The 26709-nt window shown below is 41.2% G+C and overlaps 1 protein-coding gene across 2 annotated transcripts in view; it reads left to right on the top strand.

Moving 5' to 3' along the window:
• Positions 1-26709, top strand: part of LOXHD1 (lipoxygenase homology domains 1) — a 206284-nt gene that overhangs the window by 53930 nt on the left and 125645 nt on the right. For both annotated transcript variants that reach the window (XM_021092583.1, XM_021092585.1), the window contains exons 6-8: positions 5402-5550; positions 13867-13990; positions 16412-16662. In XM_021092583.1, the coding sequence (XP_020948242.1) occupies positions 5402-5550; positions 13867-13990; positions 16412-16662 (524 nt within the window). The remainder of the gene's footprint in view (positions 1-5401; positions 5551-13866; positions 13991-16411; positions 16663-26709) is intronic.

Raw genomic sequence — 26709 nt, 5'->3', positions numbered from 1 at the left:
GCACTTCATTAGAAGTAAGTATATTAGACAATGACACAAAGAAAAATTAACCTGGAAGATATAATAATTCTAAACTTGTGTAGATTTAATGTATTTAACATATTTTCAAAATATGTGAAGCAAAATTCAACAAAATCCTTGGTGGAAGATTTTAATACAACACTCTCCCTTTCTCTCTCTCTATTTTATTTTATTTTTTTTATGACCACCCTGTGGCACATGGAAGTTCCCAGGCTAGGGGTTGAATTGGAGCCACAGCTGCCAGCCTACACCACAGCCACAGCAATGTGGGATCCGAGCCATGTCTGCAACCTATGCCACAGCTCACGGCAAAGCAGGATCCTACTGAGTGAGGTCAGGGATCAAACTTGCATCTTCTAGATACTAGTCAGATTTGTTTCTGCTGAGCCGTAATGGGAACTCCAATACGACACTCTCAATAACTGTTAAGTCAAATGGATAATAATTTAGAATGGGTGCAGATTTTTAACAACACAGTTAACCTTGATCTAACAGAAACGTGGATTGCTGCATCAAACTTGTAGAGAATACACATTATTTTCAAGCACATAATGACCCCATACTTAACCACAAAGCAGGTTGTAACAAATGCAAATGAATCAGTAACATAGAGACAACCCTCTCAGTCAATAAAATTAGAAATTCCTACCTCTCACCCCATTTAGAAACAAAATTTAATTTTCATAAAGCAAATGATCATCTGTAAAATCCAGGAGAATTTAAAAATCATTAGAAACATTAAGAAAGTTTAAGAAAGGTGCTGGATACAAGAGTAACACACAAACTAATAAAGACAGCAAGCAAACATTTAACTTAAAATATATGATTTAGAAGTTCCCATTGTGGCTCAGCAGGTTAAGAACCCAACATTGTGTCCACGAGGATATGGTTTCAATCCCTGGCAAGCTGGGGTGTAAGTCCCAGATGTGGCTTGGATCTGTTATTGCTGCTGTTATGGTGTAGGCTGGCAGCTGCAGCTCTGATTGGATCCCTAGCCCAGGAACTTCCATATGCCACAGATATGACCCTAAAAAAAGCATAAATAAATAAATAATGATTTACAACAGCAATTATAAGATGTCTTAAGAAAAACTCTAAAAAGCATTCTGGAAAAAAAAATTTTTACCTGAGGATATAGAAGAATACCTAAATAAATGGAAAAATATATTATGCTTATGGATGAGAAAATACAAATTCATTAAGATGTCCAAATTTGGAGTTCCCATCGTGGCTCAGCAGAAACAAATCTGACTAGCATCCATGAGGACACAGGTTCGATCCCTGGCCTTGCTCAGTGGACTAAGGATCTGGCATTGCTGTGAGCTGCAATGTAGGCTGCAGATTCGACTTGGATCTCAGGTTGCTGTGGCTGTGGTGTAGGCTGGCAGTTACAGCTCTGATTGGATCCTTAGCCTGGGAACCTCCAGGTACCGCAAGTGTGGACCTAAAAAGACAAAAACAAACAAAAAAGTTGTCCAAAATTTCAAGTTATTCTATAAATGCAATGCAATTTCAGTCAAATTCCCAAAAGGTAATATCTCACAGCTTAAGCTGCTCTTAAAATTCATGTCCACAAACAGCTTATTTTGAATAATGAAAATAATGTCGACTATTAATATGAGAATATTTACCTTACCAGATATTGAAACATCACATTTCTAAAAACCAATAGCGTGATATAGATATAGATAGAAGGATAAACAAATACACCAATAGAATAAAGAGTCTATAGGAGTTCCCATCATGGCTCAGTGGTTAATGAATCCAACTGGGAACTATGAGGTTGCAGGTTTGATCCCTGGCCTCACACAGCTGGTTAAGAATTGGTGTTACTGTGAGCTGTGGTGTAGGTTGCAAATGGGGTTCGGATCCCGCATTGCTATAGCTCTGGCGTAGGCTGGTCGCTACAGCTCCAATTGGACCCCTAGCCTGGGAACCTCCATATGCCTTGGGTGAGGCCCTAGAAAAGACAAAAAAAAAAAAAAAAAAAAAAAAAAGACAAAAAAAGAGTCCATAAACACAGAGAGAGTAGCATTACAAATCAGAGAGAAAAGGATAGACTCTTCAGTTATGGGTGTTCAAACAATTGTCTAACCATATGAGAAAAGATAAAAGTAGATCCTTTTACCTTTCAACATACACAAAAATAAGTTCCAGATGGGCTGGAGACTTAAATGTGCAAAAACAAACTATGACATTTTTAGAAGAAACTTTAAGAGAATGCCTTTTTTTAAAAAAAATTTCAATTTAGGATGGAATTTTTTTGAACAATTCACGAAAAGCACAAAGGGAAATATTGATAAAGTCCATTAAAACAAGAAAAAAAGTCTGTTTGATAAAAGCATAGACAAAGGAAATACAATAGGAAAATATAATAAAGTATATGAAAAGCAAAGCCTAAGTGGCCTGTATATATGAACCAATCTCTCATATGTATACATATGGACATCTTTTCAAATAATCTCTCAATCTTTTCAAATAATTGATGGAATGCAAATTAAAACCATAATGAGACACCTTTGTACATTGATACAAAATTATAAATACATGTGTTATGGGGAATGGGAACCCTCATGCACTGCTGGTGATAATTGATGTAGTACGACCATTCTGGAGGGCAATTTTGCAATACTTAATACATGGAGAATGAGCACACTTCAGGACCCAGCAACTCTAGGAATCTGTTTAGATCTAGTTTTTACAAATAGGCAGCAGAAGGTAGGTACAAAAGAGTCCATTTAAGTGCTATATGCACTAGCAATCAACTAGAAACAACCCAAATGTACATCAGTAAAAGAATGTGTACATAGTGTTTTCTTTCTTTCTTTCTTTCTTTCTTTTTTTTTTTTTTTTTTTTTATGGCTGCTGTGGAAGTTCTCAGGCTGGGGGTCAAGTTGGAGCTGCAGGTGCCATCTACACCACAGCCACTGGATCCAAGTTGCATCTGCACCCTAAGCTCTGGTTTGCAGCAGCATCAGATCTTAACTGACTGAGTGGGCCAGGGATCAAACCTGAATCCTCACAGACAACGTTGGGTTCTTAACCTACTGAGCCACAATGGGAACTCCATAATAGTGTTTTCTTCATTCAATGACTTTATACAGCAGTTGGACTAATTCTGTTCCTAGCACCAATAGAATAATCTCCAAAGTGTGATATTAACTGAAGAAAGTAAGTTGCACAAGGATGTGTAAGGAGGCTATGATGATGGTTACAGGAACAGTAGTGACAGCCCCAGTCCGTAACATAGCACTTACCATGCTCCAGCCTGCCCTAAGGGGGCTTTGTGCACATTAATTCAGTTAATCCTCACAATAGTACTTATGGGGCGGTGCCATTGTCATCTCAAGGCAAGGAACTTGACACAGAGTGCTGTACACTATGATGTTATTTATGAAACATTCTAAGGCATGTAAGAATAGTATACTTTATGGATACATACGTGCAAACAAAAATTCACGGGAAGAATGGATACCAACTGACCATAGTATTTGTTTGGGGGAGAGGGTAGATGGGGGAAGGGATGGACGTGAGGCTTCAGACCTGTCATTGTTTTGTTTTAAAAAAGAAAAAGGGGAGTTCCCTGGTGGCTCAGTGAATTAGGGATCCAGCATTGTCACTGCTGTGGCTCTGGTTGCTACTCTGGTGCAGATTCGATCCCTGGCCTGGGAATTTTTGCATGCCTCAGGTATGGCCAAAAAAAAAAAAAAAAAAAAAAAAAAAAAGAAAAAAAAGAAAGGCCTAAGGAAATTATACATGTTAATATCTGTTATACCTCTTACCTCTGGGTGTCTTAATATTATTATTTTTTCTTTTTTGGCTGCCCTGAGGCATATGGAGTTCCTGGGTCAAGGGTCAGATCCAAGCCACAGTTGTGACCTACACCATAGCTGTGGCAACACCAGCTCCTTTAATCCACTGTACCGGGCTGGGGATCGAACCTGCATCCTTGATGCTGCAAAGACGCCACTGACCCCCTTATGCCACAGTGGGGACTCCTAATATTATTTTCTATGTGTTTGAATTGTGGCAGTTTAAAATTTAGAAAAACTTAAAGAGTCAAATTTTAGAAAAGGAAGAAAACGTCTGATGCCTAGGTGAGGTTGTAAGTGTTGATATGACCGATAGACCTAGGAATGTAATAACAAAACTGCAAACTAGAAGGAACAGGTTAGATTGAGTCCAAATTGTCTGCTTAACATCTGTGTGACTTTTAGTGAGTTATTTAACTTCTCAATTTCCTCTTCAGCAAAACAGTTAATATTGCCTCCCTCTTGGGTGGTGTCGAGAAAAAAGTGAGGGACAAAATGATATTAAACACCCAGCAGTGTCTGATCATAGTTGTCATAGCTGTTTTCCAGAAAAAGAGCCAGGCCTGGGAGTTCCCACAGGGGCACAGCAAAAATGAATCTGACTAGTATCCATGAGGATATGGCTTTGATCCCTGGCCTCACTCAGTGGGTTAAGGGTCTGGTGGTGCTGTGAGCTGTGGTGTAGGTGGCACACATGACTCAGATCCCACATTGCTGTGGCTGTGGTGTAAGATGGCATCTGTAGCTCTAATGTGACCCCTAGCCTGGGAACTTCCATATGCCGTCGATGTGGCCCTAAAAAGCAAAAGTAAAAAAAAGAAAAATGTCAGGCCTAAGGAAGACTCCTAGCTGAGGTCAAGGTCCTAGCCACAGCCCCTAGACCAATGACCATGGTTGTGCTCCTTGTTCAGGACAAGCAGCTGGTAAAACAAAGCAGAGCCTCAGGTCCAGGGATGGGGTGCAAATTGGTTTATGGGGTAGAGATTCTGGGCTAAGGCAGAAATCAGAAGCCCCTCTGGGCCCTGGCACAAATCAAAGGCAAACCTCTGCCTTAACTACTGACTGGAGGGATTTATGGAGCCCATAGATCTCAGGGTGAAGCTACCTTGGCTGACTTTTTATTTTTTATTTTTATTTTTTCAGTTAGTAACTTCTATTTTCTTTTCTTTTTTGGCCTTCTTGCAGCATATGGAGTTCCTGGGTCAGGGATCAAATCCGAGCCACATTTGTGACTTACACAGCTGCTGCAGCAACACCAGATCCTTGTAACCCACCGCTCTGGGCTGGGGATTGAACCTGCATCCTGGTGCTGCAGGGATACCACCCAGCCTGTTGTGCCCCAGCAGGAACTCCAATAAACTCTAATTTTTAGAACCGTTTTAGGTTCGCACCAAAATTGAGTCCAAATATGGAGAGTTGCCTGCACACCGCGTGTCCCCATCCACACAACCTCCCACTGTGCTGACTTTTGAGGCCATCCTCCCGTGGGCGGTGCATTAAAGTTTGGAGCTGGTTCTCTCTCCCTGTCTGGTCTCCTTTGTAACTTTCTCATGGGTCTGTGCCTACAGGCGAGAGGAGGCTGGAGAATGAAAAGGACAACTTTGAAAAGGGAGCTGAAGACAAGTTCATGTTGGATGCCCCCGATCTGGGGCAGCTCATGAAGATCAATGTTGGCCACAACAACAAGGGAGGGTCTGCAGGCTGGTTCCTGTCCAAGGTGGGTTCAGCCACCTGTCGGTGGTCCCTTGGACTAGGGGGGAAGGATTCTGGCTCTTCAGAGGTTATATTTCAGCCCTCACTTCCCTCTTTACATCTGTCTGTCTCCACTCTTCTACCTAAGTTTCCTGGCCAAGCACGCTGCTCTCTCCAAAGCCTTCAAAAACTTTGCAAATTTTACCACTCCCCTGGAAAGCCCATTGTTACCACACTTCACCTTTCTAGAAAAATCTACTTTTTTTTTTAAACTTTTTAGGGCCGCACTCTTGGCATATGTAAATTCCCCGCAAGAGGTTGAGTTGGAGCTATAGCTGCCCGCCTACACCACACCTACAGCCCAATAACACCAGATCCAATATGTGTCTGTGACCTATACCACAGCTCATGGCAATACCGGATCCATAACCTGCTGAGCAGGGCCAGGGATCGAACCCACATTCTCATGGTTACTTGTCAGGTTCGTTACCACTGAGCCACAAAGGGAATTCCCTAGAAAGCCTACTTGTTACCACCCTCCTAGAAAGCCCGTTTCTCTCATCCGAACCCAGCCAGGGTCTGATCATTCTTCAAGTCTCTTCCATGAATTGTTCCCTGACTCTGGCCACCAGAACCTCTCCCTCCCATGAATATTTATAACCCTGCTTGCTTGTGGCATCCATTTCGCTCTAATCACAAGCTTTACTTATGACTTATCCTGGGCTGCTGTTTTATACCTCAAATTTCTGGGTCTTGGGTCCCTGTAATCTTACTTACCCAGGGCAAAGTTAAGAATCAAGAAGAAAGTGGGAGCTCTCTTTGTGGCTCAGTGGTAACAAACCCGACTAGTATCCATGAGGATGTAGGTTTGATCCCTGGCCTCGCTCAGTGGGTTAAGGATCCGGCATTGCCGTGAGCTGTGGTGTAGGTTGCAGATGTGGCTTGGATTTGGCATGGCTGTGGCTGTGGCTGGCAGCTGCAGCTCTAATTTGACTCCTAGCCTGGGAACCTCCATATGCTGCAGGTGTGGCCCTAAAAAAGTGGGGGGGGGGTGGATAAAAAGAAGAAGAAAGCAAAAAGACTTCTGAGAAGCTCAATCATATCTGACTCAGAGTTCATGAGAAAACTCATGCCCCTGTACCTGCCCTGATTTTGAAGGCAAGAACCCTCAGAGTCTAGTGCTTGCTTTAATCCCTTCTAGCAAATTCACTTCCTGTAATTTTAAGCCTGTAGCAGAAAAAGAGAAGGGAAAAGAGGCACTGTAATTGGTAGGGTTGTTGAGAAGTGTGATGGGGAATCAGAGAAGACATAAAAAGCCAAAAGAATATTGAAAATTCATGGAAGTCTGAGGTCATTAAAAGTGGGTTACAAGCCCTTTGCATGGATTTTCCTCCATCATGAGGCTCTCCATCACAGATTGTTAGGAAAAGATGGATGTGGAACATATTTTTGAAAAATGTTTTGAAAAGATCTTACCATTTAAAACAAACCCACTCGGATTGGTAACAATTTGACTATTTAGGATGAAGCTGTCTGATGGTTGAGCTTTTGTTTGTTATTCCTTAACTTCATTTGCCCTCGTGTCAGTTAGGACTGTATTTGGCTGCAAGCATCAGAAAACTGGAATGCAGCGTTATTCAATTGGGGGCTTATTTTTCTCATCTCACATTAAATCCAGATACAGTCAGATCAGGGCTGGTGCAGCCACTTTCTGAGACACCTGCTTTCTTGCTGTTACCATCCTCAACACAGCAGCTTTCGTCCTCCAACTTGTCTCATTATCACATTATGGCTGCCGAAATCTCTAGACATCTTATCTGTGCTCCAGGCATGAAGGAAAAGGAAAACCAAAGGGGGAAGATTTTTTTTTTTTTTTCTGGCAAGCCTTGCTTTATTTTCAGAGAAACAAAAGTCCTCCTAGGAATACCTGCCTACATTTCATTGGCCAGAAATGTATCCTGTGGCCACCCTAGCTGCAATGGAAACTGGAACTTCAAGTAGGCTTTCCAGCACTTATGGTAGAACTAGGCTAAGAAGGTGATTGGAAAGGGTGTTGAGTGAGCATCCTTAAGTGCCTGCTAAACATCTTTCCATAAATAGCCTGCAAGTTCCTTGAGGGCACTTCCCCAGCTCTTGCCCGTGGAACCAAGTGAATGGCCAAGTTTCCTTTGAAATGAGGGGATGGGCCTGGCTCAAGCACAGCCAGCCTGATGCTGAATGGGGTTCCAGGAGGCTAAGTGAAGCTGCTGCTTGAATTGGAAAAGAAATGAGGTAGGAGTCCAGAACCCTGCCCAATGGGCAGGCAGAGGTGCTTCTTCAGGGCAGAGGAAAGAGAGGAGACATGCATGTTTTAGAACCTCAGCCAGGATGGGGCACAGAGCAGGTACCCTGAAACTCAGTTCCTTCACCCTGGGAAGGAAGACAGTCTGAATAAAAACGGATTATAGTGGAGAGAGCTGCAAAGTGCACTCCAGGTCCTCAGGGTTGCCTTGACACAGTCTTTGCTCTTGCACCTTGTGAGGGCAGCTTCCTTCTTCATCACTTGGGCCCTCTCCCGATGTGATCTCAGAAGCTTTCATGAAGGAGGAAGCAGGTTCGTATAGCAAGACAGGCCTTTTTGTCATTTACACGCTCAAAGGAAAGGGCAGCTTGGTAAGGTGTGAAATCTGTGGAGGAGAACATTTTAAAAAAAAAAAAAAAAGCATTGTAAATCTTGTTCCATTATCTTTTGAAATTTGATGTCGAGGCCAAGCAGACTTTGCTTCTTTCTGGACAATCTGTTTTATGGTTTTTGGTTTTTGTTTTTGTTTTTTCCAGCCAGGATGCTTGTACGATTTTTTCCTTTTTCTTTATAATTCAAAAGTCTTGCTGGTAGGTCTTTGCTAGTTCATTCACCTCCATTCCCCTTCCCTCCCCTTTCCCCCTCCTTCCTTTCTTCCTTCCTTCTTTCCTTCATTTGTTTTTAACTTCTCTGGAACATGATAAGTCTTTTCTAGGATGCTTAGGATCTCCCTTCCTTCCTTCCTTCCTTCCTTCCTTCCTTCCTTCCTTCCTTCCCTCCTCCCTCCCTCCCTCCCTCCCTCCCTCCCTCCCTCCCTCCTTTCTTTCTTTCTTTCTTTCTTTCTTTCTTTCTTTCTTTCTTTCTTTCTTTCTTTCTTTCTTTCTTTCTTTCCTTCTTTCTCTTTCTTATATACTAGATTCTTCTGATCTCTTCTTCAGGAACACCAGTTATCCATTTATTGGCTCTCCATTCTCTGCTCTCAATCTCCTTTTTATTCCTTGCATCTCTATTGTCTTTGCATTCCATAAGAACTTGTAAAATTCCCCCACTTCATTATTGATTTACTTTTTCATATCATCAGTTCCATTTCTTTCTCTTATTAATGTGCATTTTAATTCTTTTTTTGTCTGTTTGTTTGTTTTTTAGGGCCACACTTGTGGCATATGGAGTTTCCCAGGCTAGGGGTCAAATCGGAGCTGCAGCTGCCTGGCCTACACCACAGCCACGGCAACGCCAGATCCGAGCCGAATCTTCGACCTACACCACAGCTCACAGCAGTGCTGGATCCTTGGCCCACTGGGAAAGGCCAAGGATTGAACTTGTGTCCTCATGGATACTAGTTGGATTCATTTCTGCTACACCACAACGGGAGCTTCCTAATTCTTTTTTTTTTTTTTTTTTTTGTCTTTTTGTCTTTTTGTTGTTGTTGTTGCTATTTCTTGGGCCGCTCCTGGGGCATATGGAGGTTCCCAGGCTAGGGGTTGAATCAGAGCTGTAGCCACCAGCCTACGCCAGAGCCACGGCAACGCGGGATCCGAGCCGCGTCTGCAACCTACACCACAGCTCACGGCAACGCCGGATCCTTTAACCCACTGAGCAAGGGCAGGGACCGAATCCGCAACCTCATGGTTCCTAGTCGGATTCGTTAACCACTGCGCCACGACGGGAACTCTAATTCTTAATACTTCTAATTATTTTTTCTTCTTACAAAAGTAGAATGTATTCATTGTAAATAAGCTAAAATAAAATAATCTAAACCACCATAATTTCACCACACAAAGATAACCAGTGTTTGTGTTTTGATACATATCTTCCAGACATTTTTCTGTGAATTAATACACATGTCATTTTAAAATAATGGGGTCATAATAAACAGAATGGTTTACAAACTGCTTTACTTTAACTTTGAAATGTAACATGCATATTTCCCCATGTTTTTTAAACAGAATAACATTGATATTTCACAATGTAATTTTTAATGACTACATAATGATATTTCATTGCCCAGATATCCATGCATTATTAAACCAATTCACCTCTATTGAACATTTCAATTTTTTTCCTCAAAATTATTGATAACTGTAAATAGTGCTGTGACACACATTCTTGTAGCTTATCTTTATGTATATCTATGATTATTTCCTACAATTAATTCCTAGGACCTGGTTAAAGGGCATGAAAAATTGTAAAAACTTTGATGTACTTGCTGCTGTGTAGTTTTGCCTTTTTGATACCTTTCCTTATATAATTTGGTTCTGGTTCTGTTTTGTTTTGTTTTTTTTTTTCCTTTCTATATTTTTCTTTTTAGGGCTGCCCTGTCGCATATGGAGGTTCCCAGGCTAGGGGTTGAATTGGAGCTGCAGCTGCCATCCTAAACCACAGCCACAGCAATGCCAGATCTGAGCTGCACCTGTGACCTACACCACAGCTTGTGGCAATGCTGATTTCTTACCCACTGAAAGAGGCCAAGGATCAAACGTGCATCTTCATGGATACTAGTCAGGTTCTTAACCCACTGAGCCACAATGGGAACTCCCTGGATCTCTTTTCATAACATCTTATTGCTTTCCACTGGAGCCCTTTTTTTCCTAAAAGACCACATCTTCTTATGTCTACTAAGCATACTGGTTTCTTGAATTCTTTTTCTGCATCCTTTATTCAGTCCTTTCCAGAGTTCAGCTCTTCTTCTCATTCTTCAGAATGATATTTCCTCCCTTCCTCTCTCCTACTCTTTCTCCTTCCTCTCCTTCTTTTTCTCTTCTTACTCTTTGCTAGTCAGACAGTATTTTAAACCACAGGCCAAGCAAGCTGCTTTCAGTGTGAGACTGGTTATTTTCTTTGAGGCCAGATTATGTGCAGGGGCGAGTTCAGGGATCCTCACCTGGAGCAGACCCTCACCTATACTCCAATGCCAAGGTGGGTGTCCCTCTGAAGGTTCACTAGTTTCTGAAGAATTCCTAACTTTAATTAAGTTAAAGCCAAACCACAATGTTCCCTGGGGACCAGACGTAAAAATAATTCAAGCTCTTTATAGGTCAGTGTACCTGGATTTATTGGATATTTTCCTGAAAGAAGGATTATGATGATAAAAGAGGAAGGAGGGTCTTAGGTACCAGGGGGTGGGGTGGCGGAGGGGCAAGCTGAAAACCAGAGTCTAGGGGAACTGCTGGCCACCTCTCATCACTTCACAATGCATAGCCAGCCCTAACCTCCTGCCTCCTCCAACTGGCTGCCTCTCCTCAACTCACTCTGGTTGACTTGCTTGTCTGCACTTCCCCAGAAACACCAGTTGAATGGGTTTTTAACTTGGCTGTGTTTCCAGATTTGACACTTGTCCAATAAGTGGTCCCATTCTCAAAACCACCAGGCTAGTTGCCTTGGATGCACTCAGCAACTGCTCCTTTGGTATTTATGTGAGGGCTTGGTGGGATAAGTCTGAAAGCTGGTATAATTAACTCCTTCATAGATTGTCTCCCTCCTTTTCTTCCTTTGTTGGTTGCTCATGTGTGTTCCTCAGCCCCAGCTGGTGGCCTGAGGGTGACCAATAACCCCTGTCCCCGCTCTTCGTCCCCTCCCCCAGGCTTTGCATGTGGCCTCCGTCCCCATGTCTGGTTAGCCCAACAGTTTGTGACTGACTCAAATGATCAATTCAGCTCAACAACCACCTCCAAAGAGCAACTGTCCCAGGATGGAACATCATGCTGCCAGTAGGCCTTCTGCTCCACTAGAGGACCTGCCTGAGGTCCCACAGCAATTCAGTGGCAGGGCTGGGACCTGCCCCAAGTCCTCTGGACTCTGAGTCTGGATTCTTTCCACTGTGCCAAGAATTAGCAAATCCAGAATCAGGAGTTCTCATTGTTACTTGTGGGTTAAGAATTTGACATAGTGTCCCTGAGGATGCAGGTTTGATCCCTGGCCTTTCTCAGTGGGTTAAGGCATTGCCACAAGCCAAGGCGTAGTTTGCAGATGTGGCTTGAATCTGGCATTGTTGTGGCTGTGGTGTAGGCTGGCAGCTGCAGCTCTGATTTGACCCCTCGCTTGAGAACATCCCAAATGCCACAGGTGTGGCCCTGAAAAGACCAAAAAAAAAAAAAAAAAAAAGAAAGAAAGAATGAAAGAAAGAAAGGAAGGAAATCCACATTCAGGTGGACTGCCTTCTACATGCTGACATCTCCGTGAACTGTGAGGGTAGTTGTCTTTCACTCTTGGAATCATGGCTGGCACACCAGTCCATGAAGACAGAAATGGTGAATCTGTATATCTGGGTTTATTAGTAGATTTGACAGCTTACCAGATAAAACAAGTCCTTTCTTTCTTCACCTTGCTTTTCTAAGTCTGTGAAAGTCTGAGTAAAGGGGGTTAGGAGAAATAGCCCAGATCCTCGTCCGTGGCTTCCCAGTCTCCCCCTTCCCCACCCCAGGAGATGAAAGCCAGAGATAAATGCACAGATAGATAAGCTGGGAGAAGCTGGACTTCCTTCTGTGACAGGCCACATAGTAGTGTCCAGGCATTCAGCTCTGAAAGTACAGACACCCATCAAATCAGCAAGATCTGAAGCGTGACTCACACCAACCAAACTCACACGGGACTGACTTATAAACCAGAGCTTGAGGAGTTCCCGTCGTGGCGCAGTGATTAACGAATCCGATTAGGAACCATGAGGTTGCGGGTTCGGTCCCTGCCCTTGCTCAGTGGGTTAACGATCCGGCGTTGCCGTGAGCTGTGGTGTAGGTTGCAGACGCAGCTCGGATCCCGCGTTGCTGTGGCTCTGGCGTAGGCTGGTGGCTACAGCTCCGATTAGACCCCTAGCCTGGGAAACTCCATATGCCGCGGGAGCGGCCCAAGAAATAGCAAAAAAATAAATAAATAAATAAATAAACCAGAGCTTGAATGCTGGTTTATTTGGAGAAAGAAGCCTGGTGGGGTGGCTGGGCCTGGTCAGTGGCTCAGCTACTAGCCCTTCCCTGGGGGGTGGTATCCTCAGGAGACCAGCTCTGAGCCCAGAAGTTTCCTTGATGAGCATTGAATTGGAACAAGGTGAGATGCTGTTAGGCAGGTCAAGGCATGCCCTGTTTTCACACTGCAGACACTTTGATCTTAGAAGTGAGTCTTTCACTGAAAATCAGAGCCCCCCTCTATCAGGCAGTCCTGGGAACACCTGGGCAGATATTTTTACTTTCCAACTCACTCTGTCTGTGACCAGATGCTTCTACCCTCCAGTTATAACTGGAGGACTCAGTTTAGTTATTGATGATCCCGCTTAATCTTAGAGTGAGTTTTCAGTTAGATGTTCCTGGGACATTTGGGGAGGGCCCCTCAGCATCTTGGTGTGCTCTAGAAGATGCATTTACCTCAGCCTCGCCAACCTCAGTGACATGTGCGTCCCCCGAGGGGCTTCATAGATGGCCAGTTCTCCTAGCTTCACTGTCAGTGGCTGACCTTTTCTGATCTGGTCATCAGATCCTGGGAGTCTGTGTCCCAGATTTAGCGCTTGTAGTTCCCTCTGCATGGACTCTGCTTCTTAGCAAGAAGGTCGGAATCCCAACCTTCAGCAGACGAGGAAGATGATGATCTTGGCGGTGTCTGCAAATCCAGGCTTCCAGTTCTGGTGCCTTAGTCTCTCAGGGCACATCCTGTTAAGTTTCTTGCACTGTTTTGTTTTGTTTTTTTAAATGATCTGCAGCAGAGGAGGGAACATAGGCTCATTAATTCAAGAAGGAGGCAATTAACAGTCAGTCATTCCTGTGTTATTCTCAGTGCACCGCAAACTTTCCCTGACAACAGGTGTATCCTTGTGTTAAGCTTACCTTGGACCACCAAAGAGATGAGAACCTATGTTTCCTATTTTTTAAAAATTTTTCGGATGCAGAAGTTCTTAGGCCAGGGATTGAATGTGTGCCACAGTAGCAACAATGAGGGATCCTTAATTGTTGGCTGAGCCATCAGGGAACTCCAAGAGTGTACACTTAGAGTACACTCGAGTGATGGAGGAATTGGATTCAGTCACCAGGTGTGCCCTAGAGGATACTTAACTTTCCTTCCCACTTTTCTCCTTCTCAGATTGTCATTGAAGATATTGGGAACAAAAGAAAGTATGATTTCCCTCTTAACCGCTGGCTGGCCTTGGACGAAGACGATGGCAAAATCCAAAGGGATATCTTAGTGGGCGGAGCTGAGACCACAGGTAGAACTGAAGAAAGGGGGGACAGCTGGCTTTCTTTCTGCCTGAGGGTCGGTGTTCTCTTCTATGGGTCTGGAAGCCTGAAGTCAAGTAGGAACCAGCCCTGTCTTCCAATAGCATTCCTCCTTCCCCCAAAAGTCTTCTGTTCCTCTGGGCTGGACTCAGCTGATGCCAGAGGACATGGGGCAGTGCCCCGAGCAAACCCTGACTTCCCAGGGCAAGAGAAATTATCCCTAGGATGGGGCCAGGATGTGAGCTGCTCATACATGTGAATGTTTATGAGGATGTTGATTTACTCTTAACTCTGATAACTGAGTGATTACTACATGCCAGGCTCTCTTTAGGCACCTGATCCGTGTCGTCCTCTCTAATCCTCACAACCATCCTAGAATATAGGAACAGCTATTGTTCCTATTTCACAGATGAGGAAAATGATCCCATGTTAAAAGACCTGTTCAAGGTCATACAGCCAACGAGTGACAGATCCAGGATTTGGTCTGCCTCCTAAATCTCTACCCTGTGTGAATTCCATGAAAACCTAAAACTCCAAGCATGCAAGTTCACAGATGTTCCAGAAAAATCTAGGGCACAGCTGAGAATGTGCTCAGGGTCAGACCCTCCCATGGCTCTCCCCCTGTGCGGAGAATGGGTCCAAGTTCTGGGGTATAAGAATTGCTCCACAGTTGGGCTCCAGTTGACCATTTCAGCAGCAGCTTTCAACACCTTGTCCTGCCACTTCACACACCATCCCTCGCCTCATGTGCCTTTGACTCTGTTGGGCACCTGCATCCTCTCCCCTCCCACCCCTCACCCATGCGCCTTCCCTCGCCCCACCCCTTAGCTTCAGCCTTTCCCTCTGGAACAGGCTTTCTCCTCCGCCTGTTATGCCTCTTCTCTTCTTGCTGCTTCTCTAGTTCCTGTTTCCAGTCACTTCCTCTAGACCCATCCCTCTCCCTCTAGACAAGACTGTCTCTCCCTTATTTTGCTCCAGATATTTTGGACAGAATTTTGTGGCTCTTGTTTAGGAAACCAAGTGCTGCAGCACTTCTCAACCTTGGCCTTGGGGCACCTTGGCCTGGCCTGACCACTCTGGGGAGTGTCACAAGTTTATACCTAGAGTTTGCGAATTATTTACTTGAAAACATATGCTAGGGCAGATTTAATCTGCCCCCTTTAGCCACATTACTATTACTGGCTTCCATGGGTAGAGGAGGAGGGCAAACGACAGAGGCTGGAAGTGCTGACAGGCTAGGCCATGCAGTATGTCTGGTGTAAGAACACTGTCTGTCCATGTGTTGTGAAGTAAACTGGAGACCCACTCCTTGAGGGCTGTGACCACTCGCTTTTATCTTCATATTCTCCCAGGCCAGTCATGGTCTGCACTCAGTAAATGTTGAACAAAGGATGGTGTGAATGTATGAATGAATAACGTGTCTGCATAGTTACATGTGCTACCCCCCACCCCCGATATTTGGGATTTTAAATTTCTCTGGGGTCAGGTAATGATAGTAGGATGAAAGGAGGTGGGGCAATTAACAAAGCTTAAGGTACCACTTTTCCTAGACTCCAGAGTGAAAACATGCAAGCCAGAGGCCTTAGCAGAATTTCCTAGTTTCCTGTTCAAATGTTTGTCTTTGGTGTTTTCCTTTACTCTGTCTCCTCTCAGAGTTTAATCTACCCCTTGCTGCCTCTTCCCCAGAACTCCATGTCCTCACATTGCCCTCTGACTGACAAAACCCCAAATGGGCCCACCTACAATGTCCTCTCTCTCCCCCAATCCTCTGTCACCCCCCATGTTTTGGTTATGGTTTTTTCTTTTTCTTTTTTCGGCTGCACCTGCAGCATTGTGGATGTTCCCATGCCAGGGATCGACTTGCATTACAGCAGGGACCCAAACTACTGCAATGACAAGGCTGGATCCTTAACCCACAGCACCACAAGAGAACTCCCAAGAATTATGTTTTTAAGCTATGAGCAAAAGAGCAAGTTCAATGAATCAGATAGCCCCAAATATAAAACTCTATTCATCGAGTTGACTCTTATAATTAAATGAGACATAATAGAATTCATCCGGCAGCTATTAATAATATGCACATGGTAATTAGCATTAATAATAAGTGCTATTCTTAACCAAACCCTAGCTCTTCCTTCTTTTTGTTAGTGTCCTGTAATCGGGGCTGGCAGCTTCCTGTAACCTGCAGTTTGTTCCTAAATTCAGATATGGTGACACATAAGCTCAGAGAAAGATAATGTGAAGTTGAGAGGGACACTAGATGTCATCTAGGGGACAAGGACTCGGCAGGAATGAGGTTGCATGGCAGAGGGGGGGCCAGGGAGGTACAGCCAGGTGGCGGAGAAAGTGGGAAGGATATTGTCATGAATTTGCTTCCCAACCTCTCCTTCCCCCTCTTGTTTCCATACCAGCTATTTCCTATATTGTCACTGTCTTCACTGGGGATATTCGGGGGGCTGGGACCAAATCCAAAATCTACTTGGTCATGTACGGGGCCAGAGGAAGTAAGAACAGCGGGAAAATCTTCCTGGAGGGCGGTGTGTTTGACCGTGGGCGCACAGACATCTTCCACATCGAGCTGGCCGTCCTCCTCAGCCCCCTGAGCCGGGTCTCCATCGGACATGGCAATGTGGGCGTCAACAGAGGCTGGTACTGCGAGAAGGTAAGGGAAGCCCAGAGAAGACCCTGCCCTGATCCAGCCCTTGTCCTTAACTTACAAATACAAACTCTAACCTGAATCCTACTTCCTGCTTCTTTGGGCCAGTTACAGAGCCCCCGGGGAATCCCTTTTCCGAAGCCGTTTGGACGGTAACATGCCCATCAATGTTGTCTCCTGACCTTGGTGGTGAGGAAGGGGGACTGTTCTGTACATGCACCCAAGGACCAAACATAGGGTCGTTTATCCAGAGGTGCCCAGTGGGTGGTTATAAACTGATTCCTGGTTTTGGTGTTCCACTTCAGCTTAGAAAACTCTCAATCAACACATATTTTTATTTATTTATGTATTTTTGGCCATACCCATGGCACGTGGAAGTTCCAGGCCAGGGATCAAACCGGAGCCACAGCAGTGACAACACCAAATCCTTAACCATGAGGCCACCAGGGAACTGCAACAAGTACTTTTAAAAATATATTTGTATTGTGGAATGTTTATGCTTAATTTTTTTGAAGTAGGACCTTGTTGTTTCTCCATTCTTCATATAATAGCTTATATCTGCTAACCCCAAACTCCTCATCCATCCCTCCCCCACCTCCCACCCCTTAGCAACCACAAGTCTGTCCTCCATTGCTTAATTTTTTTTAAGTTGAAACTTCTATTATTTCAATTTTCACATCTGTAAACGGACCACTTTTAAAAAATTTTTTGCTATAGTTCATTTTCAAAGTTCTGTCAATTTCTGCTGTATAGCAAAGTGACCCAGCTATACATACATATATATATATATATATATATATATATATATATATATACACATACACATTCTTTTTATCATATTGTGATTGGATAATTCCCTATGCTATATAGCAGAATCTCAGGGCTTTTCCATTCTAAATGTAACATTTTTCATCTACTAACCCCAGCCCCGCAGTCCATCTCACTCCTTCCCCTCATCCCTGGCAGCGACAAGTCTGTTCTCCACGTCTATGAGTCTGTTTCTGTTCTGTAGATAGGTTCATCTGTGCCATATTTTAGATTCCACATGTAAGTGATATCATATGGTATTTGTCTTTCTCTTTCTGACTTACTTTACTTAGTATGAGTATCTCTAGTTGCATCCATATTGCTGCAAATGGCATTATTTTGTTCTTTTTTATGGCTGAGTAGTATTCCATTGTGTATATGTACCACATCTTCTTAATCATTCATCTGTCCATGGACGTTTACGTTGTTTCCATGTCTTGGCTATTGTGAATAGTGCTGCAATGAACATAGGGGTGCATGTATCTTTTTGAGTTGTAGTTTTGTCCATATATATGCCCAGGAGTGGGATTGCTAGATCATTCGGTAGTTCTATATTTAGTTTTCTGAGGAACCGCCATACTATTTTCCATAATGATTGTACCAGTTTACATTCCCAGAAACAGTGTAGGAGGGTTCTCTTTTCTCCACACCCTCACCAGCATTTGTTATTTGTAGACTTATTAATGACAGTCATTCTGACTAGTGTGAGATGGTACCTCATTTTTATTTTGATTTGCATTTCTCTAAAAATTAGTGATATTAAGCTTTTTTTTTTTTTTTTTTTTAATGTGCCTGTTGGCCATCCATGTGTCTTCTTTGGAGAAATGTCTACCAAGCTCTTTTGCCCATTCTTCAGTTTTGTTTTGTTTTGTTTTGTTTTGCTGTTGAGTTGTGTGAGTTGATTGTATATTTTGGAGATTAAGCCCTTGTTGGTTGCATTGTTTGCAATAATTTTCTCTCATTCCATAGGTTGTCTTTTCAATTTTTTATGGCTTCCTCTGCTGTGCAAAAGCTTGTCAGTTTGATTAGGTCTCATTGGTTTATTTTTGGTTTTATTCCTATTGCCTTAGGAGACTGACCAAAGAAAACATTTGTACGGTTGATGCCAGAGAATGTTTTGCCTATGTTCTCTTCTAGGAGTTTTATGATGTCTTGTTTTATGTTTAAGCCTTTGAACCATTTTGAGTTTATTTTTGTGCACAGTGTGAGGGTGTGTTCTAGTTTCATTGATTTACATACCTCTGTCCAATTTTCCCAGCCCCTCTTGCTGAAGAGACTGTCTTTTTCCCATTTTGTATTCTTGCCTCTTTTGCTGAAGATTAGTTGACAGTATGTGTCTGGGTTTATTTCTGGGTTCTCTATTCTGTGGAACTTTTATGCCTTAAACAATATACATAGTAAAAGTAAGATATAGAAAATGATTTTTTAAAAAGTCAATTTTGTTTACCACTCAACTCAATAGAATGTTTTCAATGCTTTTGATTCCTGTGCCCTTCCCCAACCATATAATCCTGTCTCTCTCAAAGAAAATACACTATTATGCCCATGTGTATATTGTTGGTAACTAGCATTTTTTTAAAGTGTTTGGCCACACCCATGTCATGCCAGAATTGGACCAGAGCCATGGCAGAGACAATACGCTATAGGCCACAGGGGAAGTCCAGTAACTAGCAGTTTTCACTCCACATTATCTGAAATTGATAACAGAAGCTATCATATTTCCTATCCATTCCATTGCATGAACTGATTACAATTTATTTGTCATTCTTCTATTGATGGACATTTTGGAGTTGTTTCTTGATTTTTGCTATTATAAACAATGCTTCCATGAAATTCTTGTGTGTATATCTCAGGATGGACATTCTAGGTCTTAGGGTCAGTGAATCTTTAGTTGTGAAGCATAAATGTGTTTCCAAAGTATTCCAGTTTGTGTTTCCAAGTAGTTGCACCATTTATTCTCCTACCAGCCATGTGTAAGAGACATTTTTTTCTGTGCATCCTTATCAACACTAGATATTGCCTGGATTTTAAATTTTCACCATTTGGGAAGGGTTATAAACTGATTTCATTGTGGTTTTAATTTTTATTTTCATGATTTCTCCTGAAATTGAACATCTCTTTGTTTCTGTATTCTGTAAACAACCTGTTCATGTCCTTTGCTGATTTTTCTTTTTTTTTTTTGTTTTTAAAGTTTTATTGAAGTATAGCTCACTTAGAATGTTGCGATAATTGATTTTTCTATTGATTAATCTATTTCTGGATTTACATTTAGGAATTGTTTATTAAATCTGGATATTAATCCTTTGTTGATAGGTTATGTTCAATTATCTTTTTATAATTTGTTTACAATGTTCTGTGAGGGAGAGAAGATTTAGTTTAAAAGCAATCTGTCCTATCTTTTCCTTTATGGTTAATGCATTTTGTATTGTTCAAAGAAATTTTTTTTCTTTTTGTCTTTTTAGGGCCGCACCTGTGGCATATGGATATTTCCAGGCTAGGGGTCTAATTGGAGCTGTTGCTGCTGGCCTGCACCACAACCACAGCAACGCCAGATCTGAGCCACATCTGAGACCCACACCACAGCTCATGGCAAAACTGGATCTGTAACCCACTGAGTGAGGCCAGGGATTGAACCCACAACCTTAAGGTTCCCAGTCGGATTCATCTCCACTGCGCCATGACAGGAACTTCTGTTCAAAGAAATTTTACTTCTCCTAAATCTATAAAGACATTTTCCGAAATCTTCTTCCAAAATTTATAAAGTTTGGTTTTCTCATTTATATATTTATATCTTTAATCTACCAGGAATTGGTTTTTGTATGACATAGGGATCCAATTTTTCCTTTTTTTCAGTGTAGATATCCAAATTTCCCAGCAATATTTATTGAAGGGCTTTTAAAATTCAAGTAAAGTTAAGAATCACCTGGAATTCTTTTTCAAAACAGATACACTGGCTTCAACCCGGACCTACTGAGTCAGAATTTCCACGTAATCGGGTATTTATAAGTGTTTTAGGTAAATCTTATCATTAAGAAAGCACTGGTTTCTTAAATAGTAATTTTCCCCACTCTTCTGAAAAGGCAACTGTCATCCATCAAATTCCCAAAGTGGATGATTTGCCTCTGAGCTTTCTAGTCTGTTCCATTTGTTGATTTAGCTTATTCCTCCACTAACACATTACTCACCATCTTCATTTTATACCTTGATATCTCCCAGGGAAAATTTGTCCGCTTTATTCTTCTTCCTCAGGTATGTGTTAACCTATCTGTGACCCTTTAACTTCCATGGAAATTTTAGAATTTTCTTGCCAAGAACGAAGAACTTGCCATGAAGAACTATTGAATAGAATTCAACTGGATGTGTAGATCCATTTGGAAGAACTGAGATCTTCACTATATTGGCTTTTCCTATCTATGAGTATAGAATAGTAGCTCTTAAAATTTAGCTCTTTAATTTTTTTTGTATTTTCTTTTTTCTTTCTTTCTTTCTTTCTTTCTTTCTTTCTTTCTTTCTTTCTTTCTTTCTTTCTTTCTTTCTTTCTTTCCTTCTTTTCTTCTTTCCTTCTTTCCTTCTTTCCTTCCTTTATTTTTTGCTTTTTAGGGATGCACCCATGGCATGTGGAAGTTCCCTGGCTAGGGGGTCAAATCGGAGCTACAGCTGCCAACCTATACCACAGTCAGAGCAACACAGGATCCAAGCCACATCAATGACCTACACCACAGCTCACGGCAACGTCGGATCCCTGACCCACTCACTGACTGAGGCCAGGGATCAAACCCACATCTTCATAGATACCATATCCTCATGGATACTAGTTGGATTTGTTTCCGCTGCACCACAAAAATGTATAGACAAATGGCCACACTTGATAACAAGAGTTTAGCAATATGGCTATATGTAAACTGATGCTCCACAGCCACATCAGTGCAGGCTTCAAGCCGCATCTGCCACCTATACCACCACTGGCAGCAATACAGGATCCTTAACACACTAAGCAAGGCCAGGGATCAAACCTGTGTCTTCATGGATACTAGTTGTGTTTGTTATCGCTAAGCACGATGGGAACACCCAACTCTGAATTTCTATGAGCCAAGTTTAGTCATAATGAATTTTAATTTTACATGTTTCTGGAACTGGTTTGCCAACATTTTATATAGACTTTTTTTTGTTTTGTTTTGTTTTCCTTCTTCCTTTATTAGATTTTATTGTTTATGGTAAGAACACAATATGAGAACTACCCTCTGAACAAATTTTTAGTGTAAAATACATGATTGTAGACTATAGGGATAATGCTGTTCACAGATTTCTAGAGGTTATTCATCTTGCTTCACTGAGACTTTATGCCTATTGATTAATAAGTAACTCCCAATTTACCCCCTCCCCCAGCCCCTGGGAACCACAAATTCACTTTTGATTCTATGAATTTAAATTAAATTCTATTTTAATTCAATTTTATTTTAAATATTATTCCATTTTAAATATTGCATATAAGTGGAATGACGCAGTATCTCTTTCTGTGGCTGGCTTTCTTCCTTTTTTTTTAAATAGTAACTTTCATTTTTTTCCATTATAGCTGGTTTACAGTGTTCTATCAATTTTCTACTGTACAGCGTGGTGACCCACTTACACATACATGTTTGATTTCATCACAAGTGATTAGACATAGTATAGACTTTTTGTATTGATGTTCATGAGTGGTGTTGGCCCTCAATTTTCCTTTCTCATGTAGTTCTTGTCAGGTTTGATTCTAGAATGAAATGAGAAGTATTCCCTCTCCTGGAAGAGAGAAATGTTTGCCTTTGTTTATATCCTATCTCTATTTTCTATTTTATTTTTCTTAACTTTATTGTCTCTTTTTCATTTCTCTGGGTTTCTGTTGTTGCTGTTTTTCTAAATTCTTAAGTTGGATTCTTAGCTCATTAAATGTTAGCCTTCTTCTTTTCTCATATAAGTAAGTATTTGACACTATGATTTTCCCTCCAAGTAGTGCTTTATTGCATCCCACATGACATTTATTTGATTTTATTGTTTCATTTAAAAATCAACTTTGTTGAAGTATAATTGAGATAAAATAAAAATGCACTCTTTCGAACTGTACAGATCTGTGAGTTTTGACAACCTTATATACACCCATGTAACCATCACCAGAATCAATATGTGGAATGCTTCCATCACCCAACATATTCCTTGTGCTCCCTCCCAGTCAATCTCCATGACTTCAAGCAACCAGTGGTCTGATTTCAGTCACTAAAGATTAGATTTATCTTTTCTAGCATTGTTTCATGTATTAGAATGTCATTTTTCTATTGTTAAGTAGTATTCTGTTGTAAGGGTATACAACAATTTGTCCATTCATCTGTTTGTATATATCTAGGTCATTTCCAGGATTTTTTTTTGCTATCATGAATAATGCCGCTATGAACAATCATGTACAAGTCTTTGTATGGGTATGTTTATAAGTTTGAGGGGTAAATACATAAGAGTGAAATTTCTGTATCCTATGGTAAATATACCTTTAAATAAAAACACAAAAAACACAAAGAACTTCTGATTTCAAAGTGGCTGTACTGTTTTGTATGCCCATGAACCATGTGTAAGAAACTTAGTTGTTCTACATCCTCATCATCACTTGGTACTGTCAGTCTTTTAAATTTTTAGATGTTCTAATGGGTATGCAGTGGAATTCTTTTTCCATTTTCAACCTTTTCTTTTTTTATATAATGATTTTTATTTTTTTCCATTATAGCTGGTTTACAGTGTTCTGTCAGTTTTCTACTGTACAGCGTGGTGACACAGTTACACATACATCTACGTATTCTTTTATCTCACATTATCATGCTCCGTCATAAGTGACCAGACATAGTTCCCAGTGCTACACAGCAGGATCTCATTGTTAATCCATTCCAAAGGCAATAGTCTGCATCTATTAACCCCAACCACCCCAGTCCATCCCACTCCCTCCCCCTCGCCCTTGGCAACCACAAGTCTGTTCTCCAAGGCCATGAGTTTCTTTTGGATGGAAAGGTTCATTTGTGCCATATATTAGATTCCAGGTATAAGTGATATCATATGGTATATGTCTTTCTCTTTCTGACTTACTTCACTCAGAATGAGTATCTCTAGTTGCATCCATGTTGCTGCAAATGGCATTATTTTGTTCTTTTTTATGGCTGAGCAGTATTCCATTATGTATATATACCACATCTTCCTAATCCAGTCATCTGTCAATGGACATTTGGGTTGTTCCCATGTCTTGGCTATTGTGAATAGTGCTGCAAAGAACATGTGGGTGCATGTGTCTTTTCTAAGGGAAGTTTTGTCCAGATATATGCCTAAGAGTGGGACTGGTGGGTCATATGGGAGTTCTATGTATAGCTTTCTAAGGTACCTCCATACTGTTCTCCGTAGTGGCTGTACCAGCTTACATTCCCACCAAGAGTGCAGGAGGGTTCCCTTTTCTCCAGACCCCATCCAGCATTTGTTATTTGTGGACTTATTAATGATGGCCATTCTGACAGGTGTGAGGTGGTATCTCACTGTAGTTTTGATTTGCATTTCTCTAATAATCTGGGATGTTGAGCTTTTTCCCATGTACTTGTTGGCCATTTGTATATCTTCCTTGGAAAATGTCAATTCAGGTATTTTGCTCATTTTTCAGTTGGGTTGTTGGCTTTTTTGCTGTTGAGTTGTATAGATTGCTTGCATAATTTAGAGATTAAGCCCTTGTCTGTTACATCATTTGAAACTATTTTCTCCCATTCTGTAAGTTGTCTTTTTGTTTTCTTTTTGGTTTCCTTTGCTGTGTAAAATCTTGTTGGTTTGATTAGGTCCCATTTCCCCCGCCGTGGCACACTGCTCCTTAGCCCCTCAAGCTGTCTCCAACTGCCAACCCCAGCCCTCCCCCAGAACTGACCTCCTGAGCCTGAGTCTCAGCGCCCAGCCCCCGCCTGAGCACCTCAGGCTGTGGTATCCAGCCAGTGGTTCAGATAATCTGTGCAGCTCTCACTCTGCTTTGCTGTTCTCAGTCCAGCTGTTGCGCTTTTCTCTGCGACTCTGAGGTCCCTCCCACTTGGCTGATCTTTCTGTCAGTTAGGCAGCTTCCCAGGATGTGGGTTCCTTTTCTCCTTCACAGCTCCCTTTCAGGAATGCTAGTCCCTTCCTGATTCCTTTTCTCTCTCTCTCTTTTTTTCTTTCTTTCTACCCAGTTATGTCAAGGGTTTCTTGCCCTTTTCGGAGGTTTAAGTTCTTCTGCCAGCATTCAGGTGATGTTCTGTATGAGTCGTTTTACATGTAGATGTGTTTTTTTGATGTGTTTGTGGGGGAAGGTGAGCACGACTTCTTACTCTTCTGCCATCTTGCTCTGCCCCCACGTAGTGGAATTTAATTATAGTTTTAATCTACATGCCTCTGATAGCTAGTTATGTTGATTAATTTTTTCATGTGCTTATGGATCATTTGTGTATCTTCTTTTGTGAGGTATCTTTTGCCCCTTTTAAATTTTTTATCTTTTTATTATTGAATTATAAGTTATTTATATATTCTTGATATAGGTTCTATGTCAGACTATATCTATGTATATATAATATATTATATAATATTTATTATACACACACACACAAAATCCCAATGCGTGGCTTGCCTTTTCATTTTCTTAACAATGTTTTTGAAGAGCAGAGGCTTTTAATATTGATGAAAGTCAATTTGTTCTTCTATGGTTTGTGCTTTTATGGTTCTTATTTATTATTCCATTTGAAATTACTTTGTTATTCATTATTTAAAGGGTAATTTTTAGTTCCAAATACATCTTGCTTTGTTATGTATTTGTTATTTATTTCTAATTTAATATTTTAATCAGAAAACATTGAATAATGGCATTTAACAATTTTTTTAGATTTATTTTACAATGCATTTAAATTTTTGTATATGTTCCAAGAGTTGAATTTAAGATTTAGATTTTACTTATTAAATTCAGTTTGCTACTTTTGTTGTTTGAATCTTCTTTCTCCTTAATAGTATTTTGTCTGTTTGATCTATTAATTACTAAGAGAGATGTGTTGAAATTTCCTATATGAGTGGTAGCTATTTAAATTTCTTACTGTAGGACTAACAATTTTTATGGCTTATGGTTTGAGGCTATCTTATGAGATATAGAATTACTATAACATTCTGGTGAATTGAATCTTTACTACAATCCATTCTGATACTATCTATCTTTTAACTAATAAATTTAGTCCACTTATATTTATTATAATTATTGACACATCTGTTTGTCCTACTTTTACTCTTTCTTTCTTTCTGATTGATTGGTTGTGGGGTTTTTTTCCTTGATAGTGATTTGGAAATTATTCTTTCTGTTTTTTTTTTTTTTTTTTTTTTTAGTGGTCACTATTGAAATGTTAGCGTGCATACTTACTGTGACAAGGCCTAAATTTAATCACCATCTCTACTTCCTTCTTAGACAATTCAAGAACCTTAGAAATTTCTAATGTTAATAACCCTGCATTTAGGTTGCATGCTATCTTTGCCTAGTATTCTAGATCTATTTCAAATTACTTTTAAATCCAGACATTGTATATTGTTGTTTTGTACAGTCATTGCATGTTCATATTTACCTACCTGTTTGCCAGTATGTTTGCTTGCCAATTCTTTTAGCATCTAAGACCTCTATTCTGGTGTCAGTTTTCTTCTTTCTTCTGAAATATATGCATTAGATTAAATAAAGTCTGTCAGTAGAAAACCCTGTTTTTGTTAATTTGAAAAATTTTTAATTTCATTTTCATTCTTAAAAGAAATTTTAGAGATAAAAAATTCTAAACTGTGTTATAATTCCCCCATGCCCTAATATCCTCTGGCTTCTATTAATCTAATTGCCATCATCTGTCCTTTCTCTTTTGATACTCTGAAGATCTCTATCATTGGCATTCCGATGCTTCTCTTCAAAAGTCTAGATGTGGAGTTCCCGTCGTGGCGCAGTGGTTAACAAATCCCACTAGGAACCATGAGGTTGCGGGTTCGGTCCCTGCCCTTGCTCAGTGGGTTAACGATCCGGCGTTGCCGTGAGCTGTGGTGTAGGTTGCAGATGCGGCTCAGATCCCGCGTTGCTGTGGCTCTGGCGTAGGCCGGTGGCTACAGCTCCGATTCAACCCGTAGCCTGGGAACCTCCATATGCCGCGGGAGCGGCCCAAGAAATAGCAACAACAACAACAACAAAAAGACAAAAGACAAAAAAAAAAAAAAAAAAAAAAA

The sequence above is a fragment of the Sus scrofa genome, chromosome 1 (genome assembly GCF_000003025.6).
Source record: "Sus scrofa isolate TJ Tabasco breed Duroc chromosome 1, Sscrofa11.1, whole genome shotgun sequence".
Classification (NCBI taxonomy): domain Eukaryota; kingdom Metazoa; phylum Chordata; class Mammalia; order Artiodactyla; family Suidae; genus Sus; species Sus scrofa.
The sequence above is the reverse complement of the archived record's forward strand: the minus strand, read 5'-3'. Positions and strand labels throughout refer to the sequence as shown.